Source organism: Canis lupus, chromosome 38 (assembly GCF_048164855.1).
Source record: "Canis lupus baileyi chromosome 38, mCanLup2.hap1, whole genome shotgun sequence".
In the NCBI taxonomy this organism is placed as follows: Eukaryota; Metazoa; Chordata; class Mammalia; order Carnivora; family Canidae; genus Canis; species Canis lupus.
The window spans coordinates 22185685-22204205 of record NC_132875.1 but is presented as its reverse complement, the minus strand read 5'-3'; the positions used below and the strand labels follow the sequence as shown (position 1 = coordinate 22204205).

The window sequence follows — 18521 nt, the reverse complement described above, 5'->3', positions numbered from 1 at the left end:
CCAGGGAGTGAGACCCCCTGAGAAGGACCCAGAGCTTAGCTGACTCAGCCTCTTCCCCACCTCTGTCTCCTGCTGCCACAGCCTCCTTTTGTTCTGCTTGTAAGGAAAGGTGGAAGAGTTTAGCTTGGTGGAGCCTGGAAAGGAGGGAGGCAAAGGAGAGATTTTTTTTTTTTTTTTTTTAGGAGAGATTTTTTTTTAATTGTTTCATTTATTCAATGAACATTTTTTGAAGTATTTTAGGCATTATGCTGAATTTGACTTGACCTATAATATAAAAAAATGAGGCCTTTAAAATTACGGCTTTTTAAATTTTTTGTAGATGTTTTCCAACCAAAATTTCTGAAGTAGCTAGAACACTATCGTAGATGTTTTCCAACCAAAATTTCTGAAGTAGCTAGAACACTATTGCAGGGGCACCTGGCTGGCTTGGTGGAGCGTGCAACTCTTGATCTTGGGGTTATGACTCTGAGTCCCTTGTTGGGTATAGAGAGGACTTAAAAATAAAATCTTGGGACGCCTGGGTGGCTCAGCGGTTTAGCACCTGCCTTCGGCCCAGGGCATGATCCTGGCATCCCAGGATCGAGCCCCACGTTGGGCTCTCTGCGTGGAGCCTGCTTCTCCCTCTGCTTGTGTCTCTGCCTCTCTCTCCATGTCTCTCATGAACAAATAAATAAAATCCTAAAAAAACAAAACCTTTACAGTGAAAAATACTGAAAAAAAAATCAGTAAGAGCTGCTATGGATTTAGAAAAAGGTAAAGTCTTTTTTTTTTTTTTTTTTTTTAAGGTAAAGTCTTTTGACAATAATTTAGAAGTAGCCGAAATGTTATTATCTAACCTGCATTGAGACTGAGTGCAAAAACATTTTGGTCCCGATATGCTTTACCTTTTTATGCTTTAGATATTATTTTGTAGGATTGTCATTAGTTCTGGGAGGGGAGGCATGTCTTAGTATGAAAAGATCGGGCTGTGTCTGTGGACGGAGCTGCAATAGATGGACTCTTTCTTTTCTCTTTCTCTCTTTCTCTCTTTCTCTCTTTCTTTCTTTTCTTTTCTTTTTCTTTCTTTCTTTCTTTTTAAGGTTTTATTTATTTATTCCTGAGAGACACACACACACAGACAGGCAGAGACATTGGCAGAGGGAGAAGCAGACTCCATGGGAGGAGCCCGATGTGGGACTCGATCCTGGATTCCGGGATCACGACCTGAGTCAAAGGCAGATGCTCAACCACTGAGTCACCCAGGCATCCCTGATAGACTGTTTCTGTGGCAGCTCAATGAGATAGGCCATTTGGTCATTCTAAATATTGAGGGAGGGTCAGTGTTTATGCCAAAGTTATGCTTTATGCCAAAGCATAAAGAGTTATGCTTTATGCCAAAGCATAAAGTAAAAATCAAGTACATTAGGAGAGAGATCATTTGCAGGTGTTGGAGCTGCTGGAAGTATTCCCTGACCCTCATATCCCTGACTGCATGTGTCTGAGCTGGCCCCCACAATTGGGACCTGTTGAAGTGCTTTTGCTAGGTTCCTTTGGTCACAAACTCCAAGTCATCGGCCACCATTAGTGTTTGTAAGGTTTCCATGAGCGCAGGGTGTGGGGACTCCTGCTTTTGGTATTTTGGGCTGCATGCCCTGGCGTTGGGCCCCAGAGATAGCCCTGGGCCCTTCTTATCTCTTTGCACCTTCTTGGGACCACCCTAACCACGTGTGAACCCTCAGTATTTAAGCCCTGAGTCCCTCGCCTGGCTCAAGTAGGTGCAAGATCGGGTCTCTGGTGATTCTGCTTCGGAAGCCTCCCGGAGAGACCCAGCCTGGCCCTGAACCCTGCTGGGCATCCCATTCCCCTGCACCCGGCTTGCTCTCCTCAACTGTGGCCCTCTGGCCCCCTCTACTGGCCACTCACAGGATTTCCTGCTGGGATTGTCCAGATGAAGTCCAAGGAGGAAAGAACTGCTGTGAGTTTGCCATCTGTTTGATCTTGGGTGTTTTTGCCTGGGCCATGCTGAGGGGGATGGGCGTGGGGCAGGGAGGAGAGCAGGGAATGGGGAGCAGAAGCCCGTGGAGAAGTAGTTGTGGTGGTGTCCGAGCAGAAAGTAGATTTGTGGAAGAATATCTGAGGGCAGAGGAGGGTCCCCCGCCACCCGCCGGGTTAGGCTAGCTGAGTTCTGACTCCCCAGGGAGTGCTTGGATAGGGAGGGTGCCTTGGGTGATGGTGCCGTAAGTCGGTGAGCAGGGCAGCAGGGAGAGAGGTATGGGCTTCAGGCTGAGCTGGCTGTTAGGATCTGGTAAGAAGTACCCTCCAGACTCCAACCGTTTTGGCTTTCAAGACCTCTCCATCCTGGAAGCCTGGCTGGGAGCCCTACTTCCATTAGGAGGTGAAGAAGGGGAGTCCATGGGACTGTGGCTCTGTGAGAAGGGCTTCTGCTGGTGGGAGGGGATGAGCTGAGTACCCAGCCAGCTGGGTGAGTGGTGCAGGTACATGTGTCCCCATGTGCTGCACCCCCATACACACCGGAGCTGGAGTTGCTGCCCATCACACCTGGGTGTCCTCACAGACACTGAACTCACAGGGGCAACAGCTGGACATGGGGAGAGACAGAGCAGGGTGGGGGAGGGGCAACTCATCTGAGCTGGGTCTACTCAGTGATCCTGCCTGTCTCCTCCCAGATGGGAAGGAGCAGCCCGTGAGCCCCAGGGAGGGGAAATCTCCCAGAGCAATCCGCCCCTAATCCCCAGGCTGGTCTCAGGCTGGAGATGGCGGCTGCAGAGCCTGGGAGCTTGGGCACACCTGCTCGCAGACCCCGGCTTCCCTTGGCAAGCCCAGTGCTGCCCAGGGACTGTGACCCTGGCAGCCTGGCCCAGCCCGTGGAAAGCTGGAGCCTCAGAGGTCCTGGCACCCTGTCACCAGCACGGCTTTGGGAAACGGTATCCACACAGGTGAGGCCACTGGTGGGCGGGAGGAGAGAAGTTCACTGGGCAGGGCTGGGAGAAAGCCAGGCGGCTTGGGCTTGCCCTCTGGTTTCCCAAGGTGTGGCCCCCTGTCTCTGTTCCGGAGAAGTCTCTGTGGACAGGAGCAGGGAGCAGGGAGGGAAACACCAGGCCTCCAGGCTTAGGCTGAGGAGTGTCGCAGGAGGGCCCCTGGGATTAGGTCAGGAAGTCCGGTGCAGGAACGTGGGTGAACCCTGGCACAGATGCCTCTGGAAACCAGTGGCCATGTGTCACTTCTCTTGGAGCCAGAGGAGCTTCTGTCTACATAGAAACATTGACAGGCAGAAGGGGCATGAAGGTCAGGTGAGCACTGACCCCAGGTGGACAGTAGAGAGTTCAGAAGGAACAAGGTGCTGGGTGCCTGGAGCTTTTGGAGAATTTGCAGGATGGAGAACGGAGGAGGCTCCAAGGCTGGAGGGTAGCTCTGGGCCCACCCAGGAACCCATGGATGTGAGGAGGCATAGGAGTGTGCAGGACATTTGTGTGGGAAAGGGTATTTTTGTCAGCAGGGCAGGGGATGAATAGCTGAGGGGAATGGATGGATTTGGCCAGAACCATTGGCTGGGCCTGTCAGAAGGGATGAAAAGTGGAGGGCTAGGGGACGATAGAGGGAAGAGGGTAAGCCTGAGGGCCAGGTGGGAGGGAGGACCTGCCTGCTGCAGGCAGAGGCCTAGAGGAACCTCCACCCCAGGGCTCAGCTGCCTCGAGATTGCATGTGCTGCCTGAAAGGATGAGGAGTGCATTTCCCTGTCTGTGCTCCACACCTCGAATCCCTTGTTGCAGCATGCAATTCCTTGTAAAGCCTCTGAGGCCATGCCAGGGGGGAAGGGGCACTGTGAGAAGAGCCGGGGGCCCTCGGGCTCCTGCCCCTTGAGTTCCCCTTGTGGTAGCTGGGGCCTTGCTGGAGGAGTCTTTTACCCCACTGTACCCCAGTGAACAGACCTGGGTATACACCGCCCCACGTGTACTCCAGTAAGTGCCTTGGCATTTGCCTCCCTGCCTCTGGAGAAAAGCCGCTTAGGCTCCCAGGCACCAGTGGGACCGCTGGGTGGGCCAGTACCTCCCCCCTCCGGCCCCCCCAGCCTTTCCCGCATGGGGGCAGGGGGTGCATGGGTCAGCTGTGATGGTGTGTCCAGAGCTGAGACTGAGCAAGACTCAAACTTGCCCTCACTTCCCCACCAGGAAGAGAAAGAGCCAGCAGCCCCATAGGCTGTGCCTGCTGGTTTGGGAGAATTGGGGTAGCCCCTGACTCCAGGACCAGCGGTTGGGATCATCTCTCCAGCTCTGGCTGGAATATCAGGCTGGTGTGGGAAATGTCAGGTTCCCTCCCTCTCAGCTTCCCCATAAGGTCAAACTTCCTCTGTAGGCAGAAGGATTGGAGGCCGGCCATCAGTGTTCCTTTCCACCCTGGCCCTGGCTTGCCTCCCTTTCCCTCTGGGGACTCGTAGCGAAGTGATCCTGAGTGTTCTCCATCCCGAGAGGGGTGCTCAAATCAGAGTCACTGGGGTCAGAAGTCAGCAGATGGAAGCATCTCTACTGAGTCACGTGGACCCCACAGCCCCATCACGCTTGGCTCCGGGGCTCTTAGCCACTGGAAGCCCAGGCTGCTCAGGAGCAGCATCCTGCATGGATCTCTACCTGCTTGGCCAGACCCACAGACCCTCTTGTTCCCACCCTGGGAGGGAGCCTGAAGGCTGCCCTGCTCTTCTGAAGGGGAGCATAGAAGCTCCAGGGCTCTTCTTTTCCTCCCTCCCTTCTTGGTCTAAGAGTGACCTTAGTGTTGGCTTTTCGATCTCTGAGCAGAGAGCTAAGACAAAGTCCTCATCTTCTGTGTCAGCCTACCCTGGGGACCTGAACGGTAGTACTTGTAAATCCAGGAAGGGGCTCTTGTCCCCTGGGGAAGGAAGTCAGGCTGGGAGCCCTCTGCAGGCCCGAGGGAGCACAGGTCTGGAGCACACAACTCCTTCCTTGTAAGTGGGGCTTGTTGGTGTGATTCACCCTAAAAAACGCTTCATGTATTTATTCCATTGCTGAGGAAAGAGAAGCACAATCCACATTTCACAGTAGCTGGTACCTCTCCTCCCTGCACAGTTTCATGCGAGCCTGGATGCTTTCTGCCTGTTTCATGAACCGTGTGCTCCTGGCCTCAGGGATCCAGACGGCTGGGCTGCTTGGTGTGCAAGAGAGAGCCGTTGTCCCATGTCCAGACCCAGGTTAACAGAGGACATGAGCTCAGGCCTGGGAGGAGGTGGGGGCCTGGGAGGCCCGCAGGAGCCGGGGGCCTGGGAGCTCCTGTAATCTGGCAACGTGCCTAATCCGGCTTCATTCATAACTGCCAGAAGGGGGCAGGGAGGAGAGTCTGAGGCTCCGTGAGGCCACGCGGAGGGGGAGCTCTCAGGTTCAGGCAGCAAGGGAGAGGAAGAGAGAAAGTTGGACCCTGGACACTTTAGACAACATCCCATCTCTGGCTCTTCTAGAACATTCACCAGGACTTCTTGGACCTCAGTCACTGTTTAGAACGAGGTCTGTGACCTCAGCCCTGGCTGGTAGGGACTGTGAGCGGGGAGCATGACATGCCTTCCCTGGGAGGGAATGGCATCATGGAAGGAAGCACAGCTCTCCCTCCAGCGTTCTCCTCTTGTAAGAACTTGCCTGGTCCATGCACAGAGGTTAATCTTGGGGCAGGCACTTCAGGAGAGGGGGCTGGAGAAGCCACAAACTCCAGGTGTGTTGCTGGATGCTGGGCATGGGCAGAGGGCTGGGTGGCCTGGGCCGAGTGAAGCTCTGTGATGGTTCTGAGAGAGGAGCAGTGGTGCCTTTGCAGCCCACTTGCTGCTGTGCTCTAGCTGAACCCAGGGAGTTCCCGCCCACTAGGGACCAGGGGTTGAGTGATCCGTCCCGTCCCAGGACAGGAGGTTGGGAGTGAGAAAGAGCGTTTACTCTGTTGGAAATGAGGGATCCCTGGGTGGCGCAGCGGTTTAGCGCCTGCCTTTGGCTCAGGGCGCGATCCTGGAGACCCGGGATCGAATCCCACGTCGGGCTCCCGCTGCATGGAGCCTGCTTCTCCTTCTGCCTATGTCTCTGCCTCTCTCTCTCTCTCTCTCTCTCTCTGTGACTATCGTAAATTTAAAAAAAAAAAAAAAGGAAAAAAAAAGAAAATGAGAGGGTAAGATGGAGGACCCAGACACCCTTTCACAGACCCACCCTGCAACAGCACCTTAGTTGGAGCTGTGGCCAGAGCTGGCAGTTGGAGGACCCCTCACCTTCCACATCCAGGTTTTACAATCTACCCCCTCTGTCTAGTTCCAGAAGATCGTCATCACCCCCAAAGGAAACCCAGATCCGTTTATCAGCCACTCCCCACTCCTCCCCCACCCCCAGCCCCTGGCCACCACTAATCTGCCTTCTGTCTCTATGGATATAACCATTCTGGACATTTCATATCAATGGAGTCTTTCAGAAAGTGACCATTTGCACCTGGCTTCTTTTGCTTAGTGTGATACTCTCAGAGTTCATCCACACTGTAGTATGTAACCGTTGTACTTCGTTGCTTTCGTGATCAAATGATACTCCACTGTATGGATATACCAGTGTTGTTGGCCTGTTCATTGGCTAATAGACATCTGAGTTGTGTCCACCCTTCAGCTATTGTGAGAAGTGCTACTACGAGCATCTGTATATAAGCACTTGTTGGAACACTCATTTTTTTTTTTTTGAGATTTTTATTTATTCATGAGAGAGAGAGAGAGACACAGGCAGATGGAGAAGCAGGCTCCATGCAGGGAGCCCGACGTGGGACTCGATCCCGGGTCTCCAGGATCAGGCCCTGGGCTGAAGGCGGCGCTAAACCGCTGAGCCACCCAGGCTGCCCTGGCACACTCATTTAAAAAAATTTTTACGTGTTTATGTTTTTTGAGATTTATTTATTTTAGAGAGAGAGTGTGTGAGTAGGGGGCAGGGACAGAGGCAGAAGGAGAGAAAGAGTCTCCAGTAGACTCTCAGAGTCTGATTTTATCCTCCTGACAACCCTTGGAGGGAGGTGGGGTTACCTCCCTTTTTCAGATGAGAAGAGGGAGTCCCAGAAAACTTAGTGACCTACCCAAGGGCACATAGCTTGGGAGGGATGGAGCTAGGGTCTAAATCCATGTCTGACTCCAAATTTGGTGCTCTTTCCATCACCCTGCATAGGCCCTCTGCCCTGTCTCTGTGCTGTTCTTTTTATTTTTGGTTGAAGTGTAATGATCGCACAGTGTTGTATTAGTTTCAGGTGTATAAAGTAATGATTCAACTCTATACATGATTCAGTGCTCATCATGATATGTGTACTCTTTGTCCCCTTCACCTGTGTCCCCCATTCCCTTCCACCCTCCTCCTCTGGCAACCACAAGTCTGTTCTCTGTGTTTAGGAGTCTGTGTTTTTGTTTGTCTCTTTTTTGCTTTATTTGTTTTGTTTCTTAAATTCCACGTGTGAGTGAAATCATATAGTACCTGTCTTTCTTTTTTTAAGATTTTATTTATTTATTCATGAGAGACAGAGAGAGAGAGAGAGGCAGAGACACAAGCAGAGGGAGAAGCAGACTCCACGCAGGAAGCCCGACGTGGGACTTGATCCCAGGTCTCCAGGATCATGCCCTGGGCCGAAGACGGCGCCAAACCGCTGAGCCACCAAGGCTGCCCCATACAGTACCTGTCTTTCTCTGACTGACTGACTTCTCCTGGCATTATACTCTCTAGATCCATCCGTAGCATTGCAAATGGCAAGGTTTCACTCTTCTTTTTTTTTTTTTTTTTAAGATTTTATTTATTTATTCATGAGAGACACAGAGACAGAGGCAGAGACAGAGGCAGAGGGAGAAGCAGGCTCCCTACAAAAGGCCAATGTGGGACTCGATCCCAGGACCCCAGGATCACGCCCTGAGCCAAAGGCAGACACTCAACCACTGAGCCATCCAGACGCCAAAGGTTTCATTCTTCTTTATGGCTGAGCAATATTCCAGTGTGTACATAAACCGCTGCTTCTTCATCCATCCGTTGGTCCGTGGACACTGGGGCTGCTTTCATCCTTGGCTATTGTAAATAATCCTGCAATCTTATTGCTTTTCTTTGTGCTTTGTGTTTTGTGTGTGTGTGCTTTTTTTCCCCCCCAAATCTGTTTCTCCCCTTCTGCTTTTTCCATCCATCATACTTTTTCATCTTATGCTTGACTTTTCTTCCTTTCTCAAAGTATTCTTCCTCTTTATATACTTCTGCCTGCTGTCAGTCACCTCCTTTATTTTCTGTCCCTTAATAACGGTCTCTGTCCAGTCCTGAAAGGGCCCTCCTACTGTCGGGGGGATGGGGAGCATGGAGAACTCTCCACCTTCCTCCACCTCCAACATGTGCCTTCCTCCGTGGAGGAGGAGGGAGAGTGGAGGTGTTCTGTGACTGGGGGTGCCCAACAGGATCTAGGTGTGATCGATGCCAGTGGAGTGGCAGGAAGGAGCTGGTGTCCTGCTATGGGACCCTCAGGCTCGAGTCTGGGTCCCAGGACAGGGAAAAAGGGCATATGAGGGGGCTAGGACCCCAGTCTCGGGCCACTCCAGCCGCCCATCAGGCCCCAGTGCATTTTCCCAGGAATGTCTGTTCTCCTCCCATTCATGGGTATTTCATAGCCGGCTTCCACTCTGCCTTCCCATTTGTAAGCTAGACACACTCTAAATCACGGGAGGAGACACACCAAGCTGCCAGAGGAAAGCCAAGATAGGGGGAGAGTTGCTATTTTATACACCCTCGGAGTCCTAAAGCACTTCTACTTTTCATGGCATCCCTTGTCTCATTAGCTCCTCCCACACCCCTCCCAGTCCTTGCAACAGATGTCTCTGTACAGAGACAGCAAACTGCCTAGCTCCAAGCATCAAGCCAGCTTTCAGCCAGACCCAAAAATTCACTTTTTGGACGTTTTGTCTCCCACAAAGAAGGCAAAAGAGAATTGAGCCTCTTTAGAAGCACAGTGGCCTTAAAAGAGGACCAGATTATTTAATCTTAAAAGTCTGGGCACCTGGGGGGCTCAGTCAGTTGAGTGTCTGACTCTTAATTTCAGCTCAGGTCATGATCATAGGGTCGTGGGATCAAGCCCTGTGTTGGGCTCTGTGCTGAGCACGGAGCCTGCTTAAGATTCTCTCTGCCCCTCCCTCTCCCCCCACCCCCCACTGCTCGCTTACAAGTGCTCTCCTCTCAAAAAAAGTCACGTGTTCCTAGAGAATTTAATTTTTTGTTCAATATCTATGCTGTGGTATCAATATTGAGTGAATTGGTTGGTATAATCTCTTAATTAAAATTCATTTCCCACCCTCCCCACCCCAAATTGTGCTGCCTAGATCCAGACAGCATTTGTGAGTGCGTTCTGTATGTCCCTCTGTCCCTGGGCTAAGTGCTTGCTAGACATCATGTGTAATCCTCACAAAGACCTGAGAGTATCTCCCCATTTCTCAGGTGGGGATACTGAGAGTCAGGGCAATGGAGAGATAGGCTGTCTTGTCATCACTACAGGAATAGCACAGGATAAAGGGGTTTAGGGCAGCCTGGGTGGCCAGCGGTTTAGTGCCGCCTTTAGCCCAGTGCATGATCCTGGAGACCCGGGATCGAGTCCCATGTCAGGCTCCCTGCATGGAGCCTGCTTCTCCCTCAACCTATGTTGTGTCTCTGCCTCTCTCTCTGCATCTCTCATGAATAAATAAATAAAATCTTAAAAAAAAAAAAAAAAGAAAGGGGTTTAAATAAGTCAAACTAGTGTGACAGACTTCGGGACAGTTTATTTATTTATTCATTCATTCATTCATTTATTTATTCGTTCATTCATCCATGAGAGACACACAGAAAGAGGCAGAGACACAGGCAGAAGGAGTAGCAGGCTCCATGCAGGGAGCACATTGGGGGACTCAATCCCAGGACCCCAGGATCATGCCCTGAGCTGAAGGCAGATGCTCAGCCGCTGAGCAACCCAGACGTCCCAGGACAGACCATCTAAAGTAGACTGTGGAATTGGCTCCTCTGGTATACAACGTCAGAAAATTGGAGGAGCCAGATCCTGAAGTTATGAGCGCCTAGAGGGAGGGCCAGGGGACACCAAGGGAGACCCAGGGCAGACGTGCGGGGAGAGATTGGAGAAGGGATTGGCGTTGTCCCCAGTATCCCCAGAGGAGCTGTGACTTGAAAAGGCCCCAGAGGAAGCCCACAGAGGAGCACCGTCCCCTGGCTCCTGGCTTTGGCAGGGCTTCTGTTCTCAGTAGTGTTTTCCAATAACTGCACCTCGGCAGAAGCGGAGTCCAGTGACTTCTGCCTGTAATTGGCACAGGCTGCTTCCGGTTCCGGTGTGTGTGATCGGGCTCTTTCTTTGTGTTGAACCCCTTCCCCCACACATACCTCATCCCGCCCCCCACACACCGAGAGCGAATGATCCGACCGGCCGTACTGGGGTGTGCTGTGTGTAAAAATACATGGGGTTGAGCCATTTCCTGCTGCTTCCGTTCTTGCATGGCGATAAGACACTGGGGACCCAGCTGCGGACAGAGAGCTCCTCAGCAGCTCAGGGGGAGCCGGCTGTGGGACAGCTGGACTCGGGCCCACCCGCTTTCATCTGACCCCCGTTTCCCATCTTTCCTATCTCCTGCGACCTCTCTTTCCTTTCTCCCCACCAGCCCCATCCTTTCTCAGCCTCTCTTCTCTGTACCACCCTGATGTACTTGGGACGCCTGCTTACTGGTGTGCAAAGGGACTATCCTCTCCTTCCTGCACACTTGCCCCCTCTGAGCTGGGCCCTGGTACCCTCAGGCCCCCCAGACTAGTCCCTGCTTCCTCGGGCCCTGGTCAGCAGGGCTGGTGGGGGCGTGCTCTTCTCCTGCATCTGGGAGACCAGGCAGGGCCGGGTGCCCCCACCATCATGAAGCGGAAGAGATTGCCAACAACTGGAGACAGCTGGAAGGTGATGGACGGGCTGGGTGGGGTGTCAGCAGAGGCAAGTGACCTGCTGAACTGCATTAGGGAAGCCGGGGTGGGGAGGGTGGCGAGGCTTCCTGCGCCTGCATGGGGCTAAAGTATGGGCTTCAGAGGGAGAGGCCTGCTCAAGGCAGGAGGCTTTTGGAGAGGTTGAGTCCAGAGGGACAACTTGTCTCATCCCTAAGAAATCAATCTCATGACTCCATTGAAGCCTCGGATCGGCTCGGTCCGTGTGATGGAGCATCAAGAGTTCTGGGCCAGAGGTTCCATTTTTCATAGCTGTATGTCCCTGAGCAACTATTTGAACTCTCTGGGCCGAAGGAGGGATAGATCTACCTTGACTGCATTTCAGGGGTGTTGTGAGGATTTAGGTAGATCACAGACGTGAGGGCCCTTCGAGATGGCACCTGTAGGGGCACCCGGCCGGCTCCGTTGTTGGAGCATGGAACTCTTGATCTCAGAACTGTGCGTTCGAGCCCCACGTTGGGTGTAGAGATTACTTAGAAATAAAATCTTGCTTTTTAAAAAAAGGTACTCGTAAAAGGAATCCTATGGTGGTGGTGGTTGTTATTTTGGACTCTTGCCTTGAAGCTTCCTATTCATCCTGCACTGTCTTCCAGGCAGAGAAACCAAGTCCAGGGGTGTCCACGGACACACGAGAGAATCCTGCTGTGTTCCCTCCCGTGGTTTCATGTTTGAACCATGCCTGCCTTCTTCCCCAGGTCGACAAGGGAGACCTCGGAGCCCTGAGCCTCCCCGGAGGCCCTAGCCACGGTGACACTGATGGTCCCATCAGCCTGGATGTGCCAGATGGGGCCCCAGACCCCCAGCGGACCAAGGCTGCCATTGACCACCTGCACCAGAAGATCCTGAAGATCACCGAGCAGATCAAGATCGAGCAGGAGGCGAGGGACGACAACGTGGCCGAGTACCTGAAGCTGGCCAACAATGCGGACAAGCAGCAGGTGTCACGCATCAAGCAAGTGTTCGAGAAGAAGAACCAGAAGTCAGCCCAGACCATTGCGCAGCTGCATAAGAAGCTGGAGCACTACCGCCGGCGGCTGAAGGAGATTGAGCAGAATGGGCCCTCGCGGCAGCCCAAGGACGTGCTGCGGGACATGCAGCAGGGGCTGAAGGACGTGGGTGCCAACGTGCGTGCGGGCATCAGTGGCTTTGGGGGTGGCGTGGTGGAGGGTGTCAAGGGCAGCCTCTCGGGCCTCTCGCAGGCCACCCACACCGCCGTGGTGTCCAAGCCCCGGGAGTTTGCCAGCCTCATCCGCAACAAGTTTGGCAGCGCCGACAACATCGCCCACTTGAAGGACCCTCTGGAAGACGGGCCCCCTGAGGAGGCGGCACGGGCGCTGAGTGGCAGCGCCACCCTCGTGTCCAGCCCCAAGTACGGCAGCGACGACGAGTGCTCCAGCGCCAGCGCCAGCTCGGCCGGGGCGGGCAGCAACTCCGGCGCTGGACCAGCTGGGGCGCTCGGAAGCCCCAAGTCCAGCGCGCTGTACGGGGCCCCCGGAAACCTGGACGCTCTGCTAGAGGAGCTGCGCGAGATCAAGGAGGGGCAGTCCCACCTGGAGGACTCAATGGAGGACCTGAAGGCTCAGCTGCAGCGGGACTACACCTACATGACCCAGTGCCTGCAGGAGGAACGCTACAGGTAGGCCCACCCTCAGCCACGCTGCTGCCCCGCCAGCCCGGCCTGAGGCCACGGCACCCTGGTCAGACTCTGGGCTGCGGAAGCACAGGGACGTGCACGCAGAAGGGCCTGAGGCTGCTGGACAGAGCCAGGGGAGGCCCCAGGACGCCTGCCTCCAGGCTGGTAGGAGCAACTGGAAGATAGGGTTGTGGGACCTGCTTATGCAGAGAAGGTGCGGCCTGTCTCAGGAGCTTCCAGCATCCCTCCTTGATGGTTATGGGCTCCGTGTACAGCAGGGGAAACTGAGGCAGGAACCAGCTATGTGGCCTCTCATCTGGAAAGACTAAAGAGCACAGACTCTGGAGCCAAGTACCTGGGTTCAAACCCTGACTCTATTTTTTTCCTTTAAGATTTTGTTTATTTATTTGAGAGAGAGAAGAGAGAGAGAGAGAGAGAGAGAGAGAGCACATGAGCAGGGGGAGGGGCAGAGGCAGAGAGAGGTCCTGGGCTCAAACCCAGAACCCTGGGATCATGACCTGACCAAATGCAAGTGCTTAACTGGCTAAGCCACACCAGTTGTGTCTCTCCACCACCCACCCACCCACCCACTCCTAGCTCTACTATTTATGTTGAGCAAAGTAGTTAATGCTCCCCACACTTGGTCTCCTTGTCTATACACTGGAAATAACACGAATCCTTCCTCCTAGGGTTAATGAGGGCTAAATGAGTCCAAATCTGTAACATCAAAGTATATAAACTGCTGGCACAGTCCGTTCACACATTGGACTGAAGCTGGAGTCTCTGGTCCCTCCTTCCCCTCTGCCCCCTCCGCCCTTTTGCTGGATGCCTCTCACGTGGGATTTGGCATTTGCTCTCTGGGATTCTTGGCGATCTTTTCCCTAATTAGCACTTTTCCTTTTTCTTCCTTATATACATGAAGAAGGTTTGGGAACTTAAGGGGACACCCTGCCTGTAAACTAACTACCCCGTGTAAGAGATGTTGTGCCTGCACAATAGGAATCGTGTCTCTGTATCACCATATCCCTGGTGCCCAGGAGAGCATCTCAGTCCAGGGCTCAGAGGCTCACGTTGAAGTCCCTGAATCCCTGACTCCTCCATTCATGAGCTGTGTGATCTTAGGCGGGTTCCTTAACCTCTCGCTGTCTCAGTCTTCTCTGGGATGACACTAGGATTTACCTCGTGGAGTTGAGGGTGGTAAAGATCTCCGAGATGATGTGGGTGGAGTCTTGGCACAGTGCCAGCACAGAGGCAGGGCTGTGTATATAGTAACTTTTGTTGTCCTTGCTGTTAAAACTGGCATGGGGCAGAACACGTGTGTTGGGCGGGTTGAGAAATGAAGTTGATTCTGGGGAGAGAAGGGAGGTGAGGGGGCCAAGACTGGTGCCACTCCTTGCCCCCTGCCAGGTATGAGAGGCTAGAGGAGCAGCTCAATGACCTGACCGAGCTTCACCAGAATGAGATGACCAACCTGAAGCAGGAGCTGGCCAGCATGGAGGAGAAGGTGGCCTATCAGTCCTACGAGAGGGCACGGGACATCCAGGTATGACCAGAGACCAACCCTGGGGGGTGCCCAGACATGCTGAGAGAGCTGGCTGCAGCCGGAGACCAAGGGCTTTACCCAGTGGGGCCGATGGACACAGGCTGGGTGGATGGGCTGCGGATGGAGAGGACGCGCGGGGCAGGGCGGAGAGTGGAGCAAGGTGGGCCCAGGCTGGCTTTGTGCGAGCCTTTGCACAGAGCTCTTTGACGGCAGCCTTGCCAGTGAATCGTTGGGATTTCCAGGGCCTAGACTGCCCAGAAAGGAAGCTCCCGGGATTGGGCCAGTTGTGCCCCATCTCCTTGTGCACACCACACACACCCCTCGCCACTCTGATTTCCTGCCGTCCCCCAAATAGTTGTAATTAGAGGACTGGCCCCAGCCACAGCTCATCCACCTGTCCCTGCCTGACCTTTGTCAGGGGCCCCCTGTGCACTGTCACCTTCTCTGGGGGGCAGGTAGGGACGGCCTGGGGGGGCCGGCCCACCCTGAGCTCCTGCTTGCCCACCCCTGCAGGAGGCTGTGGAGTCCTGCCTGACCCGGGTCACCAAGCTGGAGCTGCAGCAGCAGCAGCAGCAGGTGGTACAGCTAGAAGGTGTGGAGAATGCCAACGCGCGGGCCCTGCTGGGCAAGTTCATCAACGTGATCCTGGCGCTCATGGCCGTGCTGCTGGTGTTCGTGTCCACCATCGCCAACTTCATCACGCCCCTCATGAAGACGCGCCTGCGCATCACCAGCACCGCCCTCCTGGTCCTCGTCCTCTTCCTCCTCTGGAAGCACTGGGACTCCCTCACCTACCTCCTGGAGCACGTGCTGCTGCCCAGCTGAGCGGCCAGCCCACCCCTGCCCCGCGTTCTCCCTGGCCCCGAGGTGGCTATGCTTCTCCAGGAGGGACCCTGGGATTCCCAAGTCCCTTGGACTTCTTCATGTGTCTGGTTTGGCCTCTTGCCCAAACTGTCCATTCCAGCGGCTCCTGCCCCCTTCTCTGTTGCTTCTGTCTGACGCCTTCTCCCTGCTGGCCTGAGGGGAGCTTCGAGTGCAGCCCTGCCTGGAGACAGTGGGGACATCTGTGGCCAAACGGAGCAGAGAAGGACACTGGGATGAGCTGTTCTGATTACTTCCAGTCACACAAGGACTTCTCCCAGCTGACTCAGGATGCGGCAAGTCAGGAAAGCCAGTAGGAATAGGCGCAGGAGAGGGCCCTGCCCCAGCCCTCGACCCTTCTAGGGAAGAGCCCAACCTGGAAGCTCTACAGTTCCCTCCTGCGGAGAGGGTCAGGGTGAAGTCAGAGGGCAGCGGTGGGGGCAAGGCTCTGCTGGCCTCAGAGAATGCCAGGGGCAGAGGGTAGGCCCCCCCACCAGCCTCCAGGCACCTGCTCAGTCCATCCCTCCTTCCAGAGCTGGTTTGAGGTTCACTTCTGGGCTGGGCCTTTCCCAGGATACGAAGGATGCAGGCTCTGGAGGCCAGGTGGGGTGTGGCTTTTTGGACTTGTGTTTTCCCTGTGATTCTTTCTGCCTGTCACTGGATCTGCTCTTTTCAGGGAAACAGGCCCCAGGGGCCCCTGAGCCTCAGCCTAAGCCCTTAGGCCTCTGGGAGCATGTTGGATTCTATTTATTTATTTATTTGTTCCTTTGTACCTGATCCCCACTGAGCTCCAGGGAGAGGGCCTGCCCCCATCCTCTCCCGGAAGCCAGGGCTTATTCTTGGCTGTCCGGCACTTCCATACCATTTCGCCTCTGGATAATCCTGGCTGGGGGAAACGGGGCAAAGCCACCCAGCCCCACACTCCCAAAGCAGCCCCTCAACCAGGATGGGAGGAGCGTAGCCTCTCTTTTATACATCTATTTATTTTGTATGTGTGTATTTGTGTGGAGGAAGTTGTTTGTTGCTTTATTTTTTTAAGGCTCTGGAGTGTTGTGTATGGTTTCTCTTCACATCCCAGCCTTCTTCCCACGGGCACTTCCAAGAACAGAGGGCATTTCTCGCAGAATGAAAGAGAAATCCCCTAGAGCGGTGAATGGTCGTGCCTGTCAGCCATGGTGGACCTTCCTGAAAAATAAATATCCTCTAAATTTTCAAAGCATCCTGTCTAGTGTTGGTTGATGGGGTCATCTCCGTGGAAACCACCGGGTCTCTCCTTGCATCCAGGGATTCTGGGTAACAGACTGGGCCTCCCCTGTTGGCCTGAGGCCACCTTCTTCCAGGATCCCACACTAAACAAACCATCATGCACTCTTCCCGTCCTGCTTTGTGCAGACAAAGCTGTGGCCTCTGTGATAGGGAAGTGAGATGATGCCACCCTGTCCAGCCACCAGAGCACTTTCCAGGGGGAGGGGATTGGGAGAGAGATGCCAGAAGCTTCAAGACCAGCAGCTGGAAGCCAGGACAGCAGCAGGCAGGCCCGGTGTGGCCACGAGAGGGCAGCAGAGTCCATACTCCCCCAGTTCTCAGGGTTCAGTCCCAAGAGGAGCGTCTGCTGGAGTTGCCTGGACCTTATCAGCCCCAGCACAGATCACTAGCTCACCAGGAGCCAGGAGCCTCAGTGAGGCCCTCGATCTACCCGCTGTGGCTGCAACTCCCCACCCTGGCAATTACAGGCACTCACAGAAGGCCCTGGCTTCCCAGCAGGAGCCCTGTAGGACCTTGAGGGGGGGGGGGGTGTGGGGGTGCCTCCTGACTGTTCCTAGTGAGAGGAGGAGGGACTCACTCCTGAGTCCTGGCCCATAATCACACCTGTGGCCAATTTCCTATTCCCTCTCTGGCCTCAGTTCCCACATCTGTAATGGGAGATGGATGCGGCAGCTGCTCATTTCAAAGGGCTCTGACATTCTGTGGTTCTGTGGGTCTGAGAAGTCACAAATTGCAGCTGTATTTGTGGCCTTGGGCTCCAGGGGGCCCTGGGAGTCAGGGACCACTCTGCACCTGGATCAGAGAGAGTGCCATGCTGGCGCCTCCAGGAGAGGAGCACTTAATTCATCCTCCCCCTCTGGAACCCTATAGGAGTTTCAGCAGGTGACCTTACAGGGCCACCCAACACTTGAGCAATGCTGGGCCCCCGCACCCCCCTTCTCTTCAACCACACACACACACACACACACACACACACACACACCTCCCTTGGGGGCCGCATTCCTGGGCCCCAGGTGGGGGGTAGCTGCTCTAGGCTTCAGACATTTCCCACATTCCTCCCCAAGGTCAGGTGCCTTCCCTGCTTGGCTCTTAAATGTCACTGCCAGTCCCAGTCCACACTGAAAGGGAGGAGGGAGGAACGAGGGAGGGCAGGGGTCATTCTCAGCTGATAACTAAAGCTGCGAGTGACAAGTCCAAGAAATGACAGATCAGCCCCAGCCACAGAGTCATCTGCAGAAAGGATGGAACTGTCCAGGCCTCGTTTTGACGAGGGAGGCATCCAGTGAAGCCCTGCTCTACCCTGACTGGGCGTTGGGTTTCGTTCCTCTGATGGCCACCAACACTTCCTTGTTTGTGTCTGAGCCTCTCCTCCCTCCGTAAAAAGGGAAGGGGACCATTGCTCCCACTCCAGCCCTGGCTCGTCCCACCTCGGGCTCCCAGGGTGGCCTACTCTGCAGGGGACCGGCCTCCTCCAGACTGCAGGACCCCAGGGGCAGGCTGTGTCCCAGGGCCTTTTTATTCTGGAGGCCTTTCCCCCAAGTCTTAAGGCCGAAGCCAGCCCTAGTCCCAAAGGGTCAGGCCCCAGCTTGAGAGAGGACGGGATGAGGCCTGCTTGGCCAAGGCCAGCTGCCGCCAACACCCCGGGCCACTAAGTGTATGAGTACATGGGGCTCTCCCCACGGGCCAGGTGTGGGCTCAGGAACCAGCATCAAGACACCCAGGTTTGAGAGGAGACTCACCCTCCCTGGATATAAGATTGTGGGCCTCAGTTTCCTCATCTGAAATGTGATGATGTTTGTGCTACAAAGTGGTAGGACTTTCCTGAGGCTCAGAAGAGATGTCGGATGTGAGTGTCTGCCCCAGGCCACCCCCAGATCTCTCCCAGGGGAGATACTTGTAAGGCTGCTGCTGGGCCATTGGGCTCTGGAAGAGACTCAGGGGAGGGCTCTGACCTCCTTGTAGGCAGCACTGGGCAGGGCTTGAAAAAGTGGCTGGCCATGACCCCTCAGCCTGAGTTATAGCCACCCTCCAAATGCAAATGGCAGGAGGAAGCTCACCTGGCCCACTGTGCTGGGATGGCACTTGGGGAGGGAGGGGAGGCTGGGACTTGCCCCAGCACATCCAGACCTGCAGGCAAGACCTGAGTCAGCCAGAAGGGCAGTCCAGGTTGGTGACGGCAGCATTGCCTCCCACACTCAGCTCCTCCCAGGAGTGACTCTCCCTCCCCGGC

At 54.6% G+C, this 18521-nt stretch overlaps 1 protein-coding gene across 4 annotated transcripts in view; it reads left to right on the top strand.

The window, feature by feature from the left end:
- Positions 1-16244, top strand: part of TMCC2 (transmembrane and coiled-coil domain family 2) — a 41201-nt gene extending 24957 nt beyond the window's left edge. For 2 of the 4 annotated variants that reach the window (XM_072814915.1, XM_072814916.1), the window contains exons 3-5: positions 11684-12624; positions 14029-14164; positions 14678-16244. In XM_072814915.1, the coding sequence (XP_072671016.1) occupies positions 11684-12624; positions 14029-14164; positions 14678-14989 (1389 nt within the window). In that variant the 3' untranslated portion in view covers positions 14990-16244. Of the gene's footprint in view, positions 1-1747; positions 1955-10521; positions 10948-11683; positions 12625-14028; positions 14165-14677 lie in introns of those variants that run through there. The other 2 variants (XM_072814918.1, XM_072814917.1) reach the window with 2 other exon arrangements.
- Positions 16245-18521: the final 2277 nt, after the last annotated feature.